Below are 15,446 nucleotides of genomic sequence, written 5' to 3' on the forward strand. Positions count from 1 at the left end.
TCAGAGACTGATGTAGCTTCAGTGTGGACCCTGATTTGCTCTGGCACACTGTTGATCCCACCTGGAGGCTGGCTATTCCAGTGCTAACTAGAGTAGTAGTTGAAGTGGAACCTTTCTTGGGACAGGCGTTGTCTCCAGTTTGGTGTCCATGCTGACTACAGCTGTGACACCAGGCCTTTTTGGGATCAAAGTTTTTACCCTTGTACCAAAATGAGGATTGTGAAGAGGCTTTGGACCCAACTTCCTGTGCAGGTTTTTGGGGCCCTGTAAAAGACTCTTTACTTTTTTCTTTGGATGTCTCAACACTCTTCCCCTAGGGAGGCTTTGTGACCCCTTTCTTTTGGTCACCCCCTGTGGAAGTCTTGGTTACCCTTGTCTTGACCCAGTGGTCTGCCGTCTTTCCCAATTCTTGGGGAGAAATTGGACCTAGGTCTACCAGATGCTGATGCAGTTTATCATTGAAACAATTACTTAAAAGGTGTTCCTTCATAAATAAATTATACAGCCCTTCATAATCATTTACACCACTGCCATTCATCCAACCATGTAGTGTTTTGACTGAGAAGCCAACAAAATCAACCCAGGTCTGGCTCGAGGATTTTTGAGCCCCCCTGAACCTAATCCTGTACTCCTCAGTTGAGAATCCAAAGCCCTCAATCAGGGTAGCCTTCATGAGGTCATAGGATTCTGCATCTTTTCCAGAGAGTGTGAGGAGTCTATCCCTACACTTTCCAGTAAACATTTCCCAAAGGAGAGCACCCCAGTGAGATAGGTTTACTTTTCTGGTTGCACAAGCCCTCTCACAAGCTGTGAACCATTTGGTGATGTCATCACCATCTTCATATTTTGTTACAATCCCTTTGTTTTTTTTTAGCATGTCAGTATTCTCTCTGACCCTATTTAAGTTGCTGCCACCATTGATGGGAGCTAAACCCATCTCTTGTCTTTCCCTCTCTATGGCTAGGAGCTGTCTCACCAAAGCCAATCTTTTGGCCATCCTGGCTAGCAGGAGGTTATCTTCATTAAGGCTGCCCTCAATGCTTCCAGAGTTACTGGACTCCCCTGTGGGAAAACCAGCATCTCTGACTATCACTTGTGGAGTCAGGGTTTGAGGGACCCTGGTCTCCCTAACTAGGACAGGAGGGAGGGAATTATCCTCCAGGTCAGTAGTTTCCCCCTCTGTAAGGTTATCTTCAGAGGGGTGGTCTCTGGCAAACTCTGCCAAAAGCTCCTGGAGCTGTACTTTGGTAGGGTTTGATCTAGTTTTTATATTTTTTATCGTACAGTGAGTCCTTAACTCTGACATCCTTAGATGCAGGTAAGGGGTGAGGTTGAGTTCCACCACCATCTCTTCTGTGCTAGACATTATTTTTCTAAAAATTGGGATACTTTTTAAGAATCTAAAACTATTTCTAGAACATAATCCAAACTTTTACAAAACTTTTAAACTCTAAAAGAAATGCTAACAGGGACTTACACAAGGCCCTAGCAGGACTTTTAAAATTTTGGAATAATAGCTCAAATTTCAAAAATCAATTTCTAATGACATTTTTTGGAATTTAGTCATATGATCAGGTATTGGCTGAGTAGTCTAGCAAATGCAAATTCTTAGACCCAACCGCTGATCCACCAATGTAGGAAGTTGGCTCTGTATATACTATTTCAAAGTAAGAAATAGTGTGCACAGAGTCCAAGGATTCCCCTTAGAGGTAAGACAGTGACAAAAGTAGATAATTCTAATGCTCTATTTTGTGGTAGTGTGGTCGAGCAGTAGGCTTATCAGAGGGTAGTGTTAAGCATTTGTTGTACACACACAGGCAATAAATTAGGAACACACACTCAGACTTACTCCAGGCCAATAGGTTTTCATATAGAAAAATATATATTTTCTTAGCTTATTTTAAGAACCACGGGTTCAAGATTTACATTAAACACTTTAAATGTAAGGAACTTCACTTAGATACTTTAGGAACTTTGAATAAAAACAATATCATGTACAGTCTTTGTAAAAATGGCAATAAGCTATTTTCAAAGTGGACACAGTGCAAAAATCAACAGTTCCTTGGGGAGGTAAGTAAAGGTTAGATTAGGAGGTAAGTAAAACACTTACAAGTCTCAGGCCTGGGGCATAGGCAGCACACCTTTGGGGGTTCAAGGCAACCCCAAAGTTACCACACTAGCAGCTCAGGGCCGGTCAGGTGCAGAGGTCAAAGAGGTGCCCAAAACACATAGGCGTCTATGGAGAACAGGAGTGCTCCGGTTCCAGTCTGCCAGCAGGTAAGTACCTGCGTCCTCGGGGGGCAGACCAGGGGGGATTTGTAGAGCACTGGGAGGGGGGAGGGGGGGGACACAAGTAGGCACACAAAACACAACCTCAGCGGCACAGGGGCGGCCGGGTGCAATGTGCAAAGCAGGCGTCTGGTTTTGTATAGGTTTCAATGGAGGGACCCGGGGGTCACTAGCAGCGCAGGCAGGCACAGGGAGGGCTTCTCGGGACAGCCACCACCTGGGCTAGGCAGAGGGTCGCCTGGGGGTCAATCCTGCATCGAAGTTCGGTTCCTTCAGGTCCTGGGGGCTGCGGGTGCAGTGTTGGTTCCAGGCGTCGGGTCCCTTGTTACAGGCAGTCGTGGTCAGGGGGAGCCTCTAGATTCTATCTGCAGGCGTCGCTGTGGGGGCTCAGGGGGGTAGTCTCTGGTTACTCACAGGCTCGCAATCGCCAGGGAGTCGTCCCTGAGGTGTTGGTTTTCTGCAGGTCGAGCCGGGGGCGTCTGGTGCAGAGTGTAGAGTCTCACGCTTCCGGTGGGAAACGGGAAGTCTTTGGAAGTTGCTTCTTTGTTGCAAAGAAGTAGCTGGTTTTGAACAGGGCCGCTGTTCACGGGAGTTTCTTGGTCCTGTAGTCTAGGTCAGTCCTCTGAGGCTTCAGAGGTCGCTGGTCCCTGTCAGGTGCGTCGCTGGAGCAGGTTTTCGAAGTTGGAGACAGGCCGGTAGGGCTGGGGCCAAGGCAGTTGTCGTCTTCCTCCTTTTCTGCAGGCTTGTAGGTCAGCAGTCCTTCTTTCTTCAGGTTGCAGGAATCTGATTTCCTGGGATCTGGGGAGCCCCAAATACTGAATTTAGGGGTGTGTTTAGGTCTGGGCGGGCAGTAGCCAATGGCTACTGTCCTTGAGGGTGGCTACACCCTCTTTGTGCCTCCTTCCTGTGGGGAGGGGGGCACATCCCTATTCCTATTGGGGGAAATCCTCCAAAACCAAGATGGAGGATTTCTAAAGGCAGGGGTCACCTCAGCGCAGGGCACCTTAGGGGCTGTTCTGACTGGTAGGTGACTCCTTCTTGTTTTTCTCATTATCTCCTCTGGACTTGCTGCCAAAAGTGGGGGCTGTGTCCGGAGGGGAGGGCATTTCCACTAGCTGAGATGCCCTGGGGTGCTGTAACAACAGGCATGAGCCTTTGAGGCTCACCGCCAGGTGTTACAGTTCCTGCAGGGGGAGGTGAGAAGCACCTCCACCCATGCAGTCTTTGTTCCTGGCCACAGAGTGACAAAGGCACTCACCCCATGTGTCCAGAAACTCGTCTGGTTGAGGCAGGCTGTCAGAAACCGGTCAGCCTAGCACAAGGAGTTGGATTGGTATTCAGGGGGCATCTCTAAGATGCCCTCTGTGTGTATTTTTCAATAAATCCCACACTGGCATCAGTGTGCATTTATTGTGCTGAGAAGTTCGATACCAAGCTTTCCAGATTTCAGTGCAGCCATTATGGAACTGTGGAGTTCGTAACTGACAGACTCCCAGACCATATACTCTTTATGGCGACCCTGCATTTACAATGTCTAAGGTTTGGCTTAGACACTGTAGGGGCATATTGCTCATGCAACTATGTCCTCACCTGTGGTATAGTACACCCTGCCTTAGGGCTGTAAGGCCTGCTAGAGGGGTGACTTACCTATGCCACAGGCAGTGGGATGTGGGCATAGCACCCTCTCCCAACCAGCACACACAAGCTGTAAGGCAGTGTGCATGTACTGATTGAGGGGTCCCCAGGGTGGCATAAGACATGTTACAGCCCTTAGAGACCTTCCCTGGCCACAGGGCCCTTGGTACCGGGGTACCATTTACAAGGGGTTTATCTGTGTGCCAGGGCTGTGCCAATTGTGGGAACAAAGGTACAGTTTAGGGAAAGAACACTGGTGCTGGAGTCCGGTTAACAGGGTCCCACCACACTTTCAATCATAACTGGCATCAACAAAAGACAAAAAGGTAGGGGGTAACCATGCCAAGGAAGGCATTTCCCTACCCAGCCATATTGTTTTTAGTACACTTTGGCTATGTTCAATGTTATGGCCTTAGATATAGGTAAGTGGTAGATCTCTACCTATTACAACTCTATTAAAGTGGCAATAGGTAGAGAAATTTATTTTTTCCCATATTTTTAAGTAAGTTTACTGCCAGTTACCTCATTAATTTCACAAAATGTAGTGAAATTCTGCACAAGTTCCGCAGTGACAGATGTCACTATTTTTAAATGCTTTAAAACTTTAAAAAAAAAAAAAAAAAAAAAAAAACTTATTTTAAGTGCAGTACCCCATCTTCTCTGCACTATATTGTATATTTCTGCCAAAATTCATGCACATCTATTCAGCTGTTTTTGCGTTATGTTGAATGCAATAGTCTTTGGAAAACACATTGGTGGAAAAACTTGTTTTGGGACCCCCTTTTACCTTTGCATTCCCTTAATGATCTACCCCAAAAATTTACATCATCTCCAAAAGTAGAAAACGGCATAGGTCTGGAAAGTTTTGTGGTGATTCATCGGACGGGAGGAAAGTTATTAGGGAGGTAATATCTAAGGAATTCCTGTTTTTAGGAACACCCACTATAACTGAGTGGCACTCAGATTAAATGTGATTTCTTTCTTTTTATCTATTGTATTTGTTATTCATTTGTTTATTGGTTTACGTAATAATGTCACCATAAGAACGAGTTACTTGCCTTCGGTAATGACTTTTCTGGTGGATACATTAGCTACCTGTGGATTCCTCATGTATTGAATACTCCCATTGCGCCAGCATTTGACGGAAATCTTCTTCCTAGCTTCTGGACGAGGACGTCACAATTGCCCACGCGACGCCGTCTGACGTCATACAGGTAATAAGAGGTCCTCGCTGACATGCCGACGTCAGTATCAACATTTTTTACGTGCCTGAGACTAATAGGCCATTGAGATAAATAATCAAATAACAATATTTAATGACATTCAAGATAAATACATCACTTCAAGAACTTAAGATTTTTTTTTTTTTTTTAAATAAATATGAATAAATAAATACACAAATAAATATATATACAGTATATGTACAAGTCCTCAAAAACCAAGAGGAGCACACTCAAGAATAACTTGGTTAGACCAGACAGGCAACGGGGAGGCGGGTGGGACCGTGAGGAATCCACAGGTAGCTAATGTATCCACCAGAAAAGTCGTTACCGAAGGTAAGTAACTCGTTCTTCTGATGGATACAGCTACCTGTGTATTCCTCACGTATTGAATAGAGTCCCAAAGCAGTACCGCACTCGGTGGTGGGTGCCTGAATGGTCAAACCAAGAAATCCTGCAGCACTGACCGTGCAAAATGGCCATCCCTCCTAACCTCAGAGTCCAAGCAGTAATGCTTCGCAAAAGTGTGGAGGGATGACCAAGTTGCGGCCTTGCAGATGTCGACCACAGGAACACCCCTAGCCAAGGCCGAAGAGGCCGACTTAGCTCTGGTGGAATGAGCTCTTATACCATCAGGGGGTTCCTTCTTTGCTAAAGAGCAACACATTTTAATGCAAAGAATGACCCACCTGGAGAGTGTTCTCTTGTGGACTGCCTTTCCTCTCTTCTTTCCCACGTACCCGATGAAGAGCTGATCCTCCAGCTTGAAATCCTTCGTTCTGTCCACATTAAAGCTTAGCGCTCTCCTCGGGTCTAAGCGGTGAAGTCTCTCTTCTTCTTTTGAAGGATGAGGCGGAGGATAAAACGAGGAAAGAGTAATCGTTTGGGCCATATGAAAGGGTGAAACAACCTTCGGTAGGAAAGCAGCATTGGTCCTCAACACCACCTTATCCCCATAAAAAGATGTGTAAGGGGGTTTAACAGATAGAGCCTGCAGCTCACTCACTCTTCTTGCGGAAGTAATTGCAACAAGGAAAACAACAGTCTTTAGGACCAATAACCTTAAGGGGCAAGAATGCATAGGCTCAAACGGGGAACCCATTAGAAAAGTCAGAACCAGGTTTAGATCCCACTGAGGCATAATGAAAGGAGTGGGAGGAAATTTGTTAATAAGACCTTTTAAAAATCTAAGTACTATAGGGGATTTGAATAGAGAAGGCTGGTCCGGAAGACATAGAAAGGCTGACAGGGCAGATAAATATCCCTCGACTGTAGCCACTGCACAACCCCTCTGTGCCAGAGACAGAGCAAAAGACAAGATATCTGATAAGTGAGCACGTAAAGGATCAATTTGTCTCTCTCCACACCAAAACACAAATTTAGCCCACCTATTAGCGTAGATAGATTTAGTGGAGTGTCGCCTGGCCGATAAGATAACATCCACTACATCAGGCGGGAGAGAAAAGGAACTCAGGTTGCCCTGTTCAATCTCCAGGCATGAAGGTGCAGGCTCTGGAGGTGGGGGTGTAGAACCTTCCCCTGCGATTGCGAGAGGAGGTCTGCCCTGAGAGGGAGACGGAGCGGAGGGCACAATGAGAGTTGGAGAAGGTCCGAGTACCATACCCTCCTTGGCCAATCAGGAGCTATTAAGATGACTTGGGCCCGGTCTTGGCGAATCTTCCTCAAAACTCGAGGAATCAAGGGTATGGGGGGAAACGCGTAAAGCAACTGGTCGCACCAGGTCATCTGAAACGCGTCCCCCAACGCTCCTTGTACCGGATACTGGAGGCTGCAGAATAACGGGCAGTGCGAGTTCTCCCGGGTGGCAAACAGATTTATCCGAGGAAACCCCCACATCTGGAAGATTAGACGGACTTGATCCGGATGGAGACGCCACTCGTGATCGGTCGTGAAATGGCGACTGAGAGCATCCGCACGCACGTTCAAGACTCCGGCCAGATGATTTGCTACCAAACAAATCTGATGGTCCTTTCCCCAGGACCAAAGCCGTAGAGCTTCTCTGCAGAGAAGGTACGACCCTACTCCTCCCTGCTTGTTTATATACCACAACGCTGTAGTATTGTCCGTCAGGACCTGAACCGACTGACCGCGAAGGGACGGGAGGAAGGCCTTGAGTGCAAGACGTACAGCCCGCAACTCCAACAGATTTATATGAGACATCTGTTCTACTGGAGACCAAAGACCTTTGATCTCCAGGTCCCCCAGATGAGCTCCCCACCCTAGAGTGGAAGCATCCGTTATTACTGTGGTCACCGGCGGAGGTTGCGAGAACTGCCTTCCTTGGGAAAGATTGCTGTCCGCAATCCACCATTTTAAATCCGCAGCCGCATCTCCGGAGATCCTTACTGATCCTTCCAGATCCCCTTTGTGTTGAGACCACTGCTTCCGGAGGCACCACTGAAGAGCCCTCATGTGCCAGGGAGCGTGAGTGACCAGCAGAATGCAAGAAGCAAACAGACCGAGCAGGAATAGGACCTTGAGGACCGGAATGACCGCTCCACTTTGAAACATTGGAACCAACGCCTGAATGTCCTGAATCCGCTGAGGCGGAGGAAAGGCGCGACTCAATGTTGTATCCAGTACTGCCCCTATGAACAGGAGGCGCTGAGAGGGCTCTAGGTGAGATTTGGGTACATTCACTGAAAAACCCAGGTCGAACAACAACTAGGTTGTCGACTGAAGGTGATGCAGCACGAGCTCCGGAGACTTGGCTTTGATCAACCAGTCTTCCAGATAAGGAAATACTGCTATCCCCTTCCTTCTGAGCTCTGCCGCAACCACCGACATCACCTTTGTGAAGACTCAGGGTGCCGAAGTAAGACCAAACGGGAGGACCGCAAACTCATAGTGCTGCGACCCCACCAGACACGGGAGATACCTCCTGTGCGACTTGAGTATCGGGATATGAAAGTAAGCATCCTGCAAGTCGACAGACACCATCCAATCTCCATCGTTCAGCGCCAAAAGCACCTGAGCTAGGGTCAGCATCTTGAACTTTTCCTGTTTGAGGAACCAATTCAAGATCCTCAGGTCCAAGATTGGCCTCAACCGACCATCCTTCTTGGGGATCAGGAAGTATCTTGAGTAACAACCCTGCTCTGGAACCAACTCCACCGCACCCTTTGAAAGGAGGGCTTGAACCTCCTGTTCTAGCAACAGGAGGTGCTCTTCTGAACAGTAGGAAGGGCGGGCAGGATGGGGGGCAGAAACTCCTGAAAGGGTCGGGCATAGCCTTTCCTCACAATGCTGGTAACCCAGGAGTCTGATGTTATGACCTCCCACTTGTGGAGAAAGTTCAATAACCTCCCCCCTACAGGAGTGGAGTGAGAAGGAATTGGCGGAAGTCTAAGGCTGCTTCCCATGCTGCACCCCTGCAGAGGAAGAGAAAGAGGCAGAGTGCTGCTGAGTGGCTCCCCTGGTGCGGACCCTAACCCTCCCTCTGTAAGACCTATAGGAGAGAGCAGAGGTGGGTTGATGCTGGAATTTTCCTCGAAAGGAGGAGGAGGAACCACGACCAAATCCTCGAAACCTCCTAAAAAATCTGGAGGAAGCAGAAGAAGAGGCTTGCAAGCCCAAAGACTTGGCAGTGGCCCTACTCTCCTTGAACCTCTCTAGAGCTGAATCAGCCTTGGCGCCGAAAAGCTTATCGCCATCAAAAGGAAGGTCCAAGAGGGTCGATTGTACATCAGAGGAAAATCCAGAGCTACGAAGCCAGGCTTGCCTCCTTGTAGCCACAGCAGTACCCATAGCTCTAGCAACAGAGTCGGTCGTATCTAACCCAGATTGAATAACCTGGGTTGCCACTGCTTGAGCATCAGAAACCAAGCTCAATAATTCTTGAGGCACCTCAGTATGCGTTGACTTAATCTCGTCCATCAGGGCGTAAATATATCTCCCTAAGATGCACGTAGCATTGGTGGATTTCAAAGCCATGCTACATGACGAGAAAGCCTTCTTTGATAATATGTCCATTTTTTTGGAGTCTCTATCTGAGGGCACAGCTGAAAAGGATCCTGCAGGAGATCGGGCTGAGCAAGAAGCCTGAACCACGAGGCTTTCAGGTGTTGGGTGCCTGGAAAGAAAGCCTGGGTCAGCAGGTGCAACTCGATATCTGCGAGCCACAGATCTATTCACCGCCGAAGATGACACCGGCTTCTTCCAGATTTCCATGATGGGATCCAACAGTGCCTCATTAAAAGGCAAAAGTGGCTCTGCAGTTGTTGAGGCAGGGTGCAACACTTCTGTCAAGATGTTTGGCTTGGGCTCAGAAACCGGCAAAGGGAGGTCCAAAAAATCAGCCGCCTTCCTGATGACCGAATGAAAAGTCGCTGCCTCCTCCGTGTACTCTCCAGGTGATGACAAGTCCCATTCTGGAGAGGTGTCCAGACCACTAGCCGTGTCCAAGCCATGGAGGTCTTCACGAGAGTCCTCAATCTCCCCTTCCTCCAATGTCTGTTTCCGATATTCTTGCTCTTCAAGGAGGCAAAGAGCAAGCCTCCTCGAATGCAGTCTCTCCTCTATCCTCGGCGTCGACATGGCGTCAGCAGATGTCGAAGCTTGACGCCGCTCCTCGGATCCATCCGACGCCGGATCTAACGGCGCCATGGATTTCTTCGGCGCAAAACGAGGAGTAGGACGGTCAGAAGACTGTTCCGGGGCCGGTGGAGGTCTACTCGGCGTCGCCGGCTGAGACACTGACGCCACAGGAGCCGATGCCACAGGCGCCGACACCGGCGCTGAGCCCACATTTCCCAAAGGAAGAAAGGGCATAAAGGGTGCCGGTCGTAGTGGAGCCGGAGCACCCATGTTGAAGGCCAAAGGGCCTGAAGGACCAGCCGGTCCACTACCTGGAGCCATCTGTTGGAGGATGGAGAACATCGCATTCAAGAATGCGGAACTATCGGCTCCAGGGGCCGGGAAAGCTGGGTACTGAGGTGCCTGGGTCGAAGGCGACATCGACGCCGATCCCGACGTCTGCATGGTCGGAGAAAACACCTGAGGCCGTGGAACCTCGAACACCGAAGGAGGATTAACAGGTGATATCGGTGAAGTCGGGGAAGTCGGAGATGCTAACGGCATCGTCGGCTGGGGAGAGACGGTGGGACTAACTTCCCAAGTCTTCCGACATCGAGTCGAAGGTGACCTCGATCGAGACCTCTCCCTACTCGACCGGCGTCGAGATTCTCGAAGACGCCGGGAGTCCTGATGACGCCGATGCGACTTCGGAGAAGACGACTTGCAGTGATGTCTTTGCTCCTTCTTCTTTGATTTCGCCAAAAAAAGCTTGGCCTCACGTTCTTTTAAGGCCTTTGGATTCATACATTGACAAGAATCGCACTTGTCAACGTCGTGGTCGGAACTAAGACACCACAAACAGTCAGAATGTGGGTCCGTAACCGACATTTTGCCACTGCACTCGTTGCAGGGCTTGAATCCTGACTTTCTTTGCGACATTGTAATGTCTCAAAGCAAAAAACAGCAAAAACACTTTAACTACGTCGAGTAGCAACAGTAGCTCCCTCGAAGATAACCGTTTCGAATGGCACGGAAAAAAGGGAACTGACGTCGGCACGTCGGCGAGGACCTCTTAATGCCTGTATGACGTTGCGTGGGTAATCGTGACGTCCTCGTCGACGTGCAGAAGCTAGGAAGAAGATTTCCGTCGAATGCTGGCGCAATGGGAGTATTCAATACATGAGGAATCCACAGGTAGCTGTATCCATCAGAAATAAGTTTAGTTTTGGACTTCCTTGCTAATTTAGTAGGATTGTGCTACATATGAAGCCCAAAGTTAATGAAAGGCAATCATTATTGCTATAAAAATTAAGATAGTTAGCTGTTAGGAAGAAACAATCATGTCCTCCATATAATAGTTTGTGCAGGTTTCCATTTTGTTGCATCGGAGTACTTAAGATAGATGGTTTATGTAAGGCTTCTTAGGCACAGTTATAGTTTGTGAGCCAAGGAGCATGCAAAGAAAACCTATGTAGATTAATATGTATTCTATTCATTGTATATTTGTTTATAGGTTTCTATTAGCATATGACCACAAATGGGTCTTACAGTTGTTCATGTAATAAATCTGAAACTTTACATATTCAGTGAAATGTATTCTTTGGGCTTACTTGCTATTTTTAGTAGGATTGTCCTACATATGAAGACCAAAGTGAATGGAAGGCAATCATTGGTATTGTTATCAAAATTCAGATTAATATTTTTTCCTAGTGGCCAATTATCATGGCCTCCAAAAAGTAGTTTGTGTGGCTCACAGCTAGGGCAATTTTCCATTTTGTTGCACTGGGGTGTTTTTTGTTTGGCTTGTTGGGCCATTTCTTTTTGTGAGCCAGAGAGCATGCCAAGAAATCTTGCGTAGATAAAGATGTATTCTATTTGTTATGTATTTGTTTACAGATTTTTATTAACATGTGGCTATAAATGTGTCTTTCAGTTGTTCATGTAATAAATTTGAAACTTTACATATGCAGTCTAGTTTTTTTTGGGCTTCCTTACAATTTTTAGTAGTGTTGTGCTACAAGATAGGACACATTGAAAAATCTTATAACTTAACATTACCTTACTCTAATTACATGCAGTAGATAACCAAATTATCTGCACCCCCTAATATGTAATACTGCCAATTTTATAAAAATCCAGCTGAAGTTTTTTTTAGACTATGTGAAATACAAAGGTCTATGGAGAATGCATTAGGTTTGAAGCCCGTTTTGGGACCCATCCCCCCCCCTTTTTTTTTTTTCCTCTTCACCTCTTGACCAAACGCCACGAAACTTTCAGTCCTCCCAAAATGAAACAGGTGCAGCAAGCCTGCAATGTTTTATGCACAAATATCCATAAAATCCCTATCTCTGGTCACCCTAACTATAAAGTGGCTACTGCCACTCTGTAATAGAACACAAAGGTTACTGGAGGTTATAGTTAGGATCAGAATAGAAACTCAGCTGTTATAGTTATTTCAAATAACTTTAACTTGTGCCACCGCAATGCACAGTTTTCAGATAATAATTTTACTGCAAATGCTGCAATGATATAATCATCATGTCATAGAAGATGCAATTACTGATGTAATATGTGGGAAAATTAGTACAGCATGGCAAGGGAACAAGCTATAGTTACCTTAGGGCACAAGTTATAGTTACTTGAAATAACTAACTATAATAGCTGAATTTCTATGGTTTTGTGCATGTAAATTCTGATTCTAATTGTAACGCCCTTGTAACTTTAAGTGAATTTCTGAGGTTTTGTATACACCATCCCTATAATCTTTATTTTATTCAGTGAAATTTTATGTTTAACACAGCTGGGAGTCCTACCCCCTGTGTGCATCCAACCCCACGCCACGAGGGAAAAGCATGGAGAAGGCATTCAAAAACCAGGGGGAACAAGCAAGAAGAAAGCAGCGACAACTAGGGGAAAACAAGGAGAAGGCGCACACAAAAAACGAGGGAAAAAGCAAGGAGAAACAGTAAAAATGAGGGAAAAACAAGAACAAGGCACACAAAAAAAAAAGAGGAAAAAAGCCAGGAGAACACAGTGAGAACAAGGGGAAAGCAAGGAGAAGGCACGCAAAAAATGAGGGAAAAAGCAAGGAGAAAGTAGTGAAAACAAGGGGAAGCAAGGAGAAGGCACAAAAAAAAAACAGAGGAAAAACAAGGAGAAAGTAGTGAAAACGAAGGTGAAGCAAAGATAAAGCTCTCAAAAAATGGGGTAAAAAGCAAGGAGAAAGCAGTTAAAACAAGGGAAAAGCAGGAAGAGGGCACACAAAGAATGGGAGAAGAGCAAGGCAAAAACAGTACGAACAAGGTAAAAGCAGGGAGAAGGCACTCAAAAAACAGGGGCAAAGCAAGAGCGATGCAGAAGCACGGGGAAGGCTGGTCTTTTTTTCTTTTTTTTTTTTTTAAACACAACAACAAAAAAAAAATTTGCAGCGGATTCGTGAATCCACTGCCATCAATTTCACAGGCAAAATTTTTTTAACAAAAAATGTGTTTGACCCTTAGCAGAGTCCCTGTGTCTACCATGCTCCTTTCTGTTTTTTTTTTTTCTTGGTATTCAGCTGAGTCAGAGTCCCAAAATGGTTGCAGGCACTTCCTGGTTGAAGCGCTGGCAGCCAATCAGATTGTAGCATGAGGTCTGTCAGATCAGCGAAGGATCTACGTCCCTAGAAATATACATTTATTTTCTCTTTAATAACTTCAAAACTACTAAAAGGATTTACACCAAATTACAAAAAGGGCTCTTTCTGGACCAAGATCCAGCTTTCTGCCAAATTTGTTGTAATTCTGTTCAGCAATTCGGGTTGTAGTCATGTCTAAAATCGATACGGGAAATAACATAGGAAACACAATTTTTGACCCCGCCCCTTTTTTTCCTCAGCCCCGCTGGACGGATCACCCCAAATCTTTCAATGCGAACTAGACTAAGTATAGCACTTTTAGTGGAAAATTTTGTGAAGGTCCGTCAAACGGCGCCAAGTTATAAGTGAAATAGAAAACGCTTTTTCTATGAGAACAGTGGACTAACACCTCCCAGCCAGGGATCCAAGTCTAAATTCACAGTCACAGGTTGGAATTTCAGCAGATCCAATCAACCGTGCATCCTTCCATGGATAATAAAATGAGTAGCATTGTGTTGGGTAACGATAAACAGCTATTATTTCAGCCATTTTACACACGTTAAATTGTAATTGAAAAAGAGAAAAATATTTTATAGGAGCTACATATACTACATAAATTTACTCTTTTTAAACACAATAACATAGGAAAAAAATGCAGTTTAAATTGTGCTGCTGAATGAAATATTACCTGTTGGATCCCATGCTAAGTTGTAAGTCACAGAACTGAGAAAGAACTGCCCTGTTCTCAGCCACTGGTATTTCAGTTGCTGTAGTGTAAAAACAGAGAATAAATTACACACAAAAATACACATCACTTAGTCTAAGGCCTAGTCTGTACATGCTTGAAACACCAATAGAGCAAAATCATGCCAAATACACAGCAGCAATTTTTATGTTAAATCACTTGATGGATGATGGTCTGAGTTAAAGTAAAATGTGCTTAAACCATAACTAATGCAAGAAAGCATCAAAACTCTCCCACTAATCAGCATCCTTAGCAGAAGCACTGGTAAGCTACCTGTAGAAATATGGCAATGTTATTAAGAGGTTCAAGAATTCAGTCTGGCGATACCTATTTAAATGAAGTTATAACAGCAAAGTATAGCTGTAAATGCTGTCCAAATTGATTTGTAGATATCCACAATCCAACATAAAATCTATCTGTTCCATTCATGTCATCTAGTACTTGTATATTAAGCAGGTCTACAGATGACTGCAAGAAACATCAGACTTAGTCCCTTCTTTCTGACTTAACTAAGTGAAGAATTAAAAGATTTAACATAGTAGAGATACACAACACGTTCTTAGTAATAATATTGAGGGACTTAACGGCACACATGTGCATGACTCATACATTTATTCCCTGGAGATTTAGGTACACAAACTCCTTCCCCTTCTTCCATCGCCCTTGGTTATGAACCCTGCTTTCTAAAGGTCTGGATGGAAATGCCTAATAATTCCTATGGTTTGATTCATACCAATGCTTTCTTACCATATACAGCATGTATGCATAGTTCTATGGTTTACGAATTAAAGGCAGTGGCTGCTGCATACCTGAATTAAGTGCGGCAAGAGAACCATTACCTAATTAGATATTCAAGAGGCTGCATAGGTCCCATACATGGTCATAGTAACGAAAATTTCAATTTTTCTTTCTGTTTACAGCAGAATGGCCACATTGGCCCAAGCTGCTGAAATTCTTCAACACAATTATAACATCTGTGCTGTTCGTATCCTTCAGCTCTGCAGATCCAAACTCTAGTAGAAAAGTATTAGTTTTGAGAGAATTATCTTGCTACCACTGAACCCAATACAGACAGATATATTATATGTAAGCACCTGGATACCCTCAGGGTGACAAATCGAGATAGATAGATATATATCCATCCTAGGCGGTCGCCAGTAGGTAGTTATAGTTAGGACCTAGTTTCCATAACTTTGGCGCTGTTTGACAAATCTTCACGAAATATTCAAAACCAATACAACGGCCAGTTCAGCTGCAGTGTTGAAAGTTTCGGGGAGATCTGTCAACCAGGAGCCAAGAAAAGGGAGGGGGGGGGTGGACTGTTTTCTCATGATTTTCCCATTTAGATTATAGTGGTAATCCAGAAGCTAAAATGAGAGAATAGTTTCTGTAAATTCACACTATC

General features: G+C 45.4%; 1 protein-coding gene across 2 annotated transcripts in view; it reads right to left on the reverse strand.

Annotated features, from left to right (window-relative positions):
• The window catches only part of DMXL2 (Dmx like 2), a 1,615,381-nt gene that overhangs the window by 1,485,749 nt on the left and 114,186 nt on the right, over nt 1-15,446 (reverse strand). For both annotated transcript variants that reach the window (XM_069222485.1, XM_069222484.1), the window contains exon 4: nt 13,985-14,063. In XM_069222485.1, coding sequence (XP_069078586.1) covers nt 13,985-14,063 — 79 coding nt within the window. The remainder of the gene's footprint in view (nt 1-13,984; nt 14,064-15,446) is intronic.

Source organism: Pleurodeles waltl, chromosome 3_1, assembly GCF_031143425.1.
Source record: "Pleurodeles waltl isolate 20211129_DDA chromosome 3_1, aPleWal1.hap1.20221129, whole genome shotgun sequence".
Classification (NCBI taxonomy): domain Eukaryota; kingdom Metazoa; phylum Chordata; class Amphibia; order Caudata; family Salamandridae; genus Pleurodeles; species Pleurodeles waltl.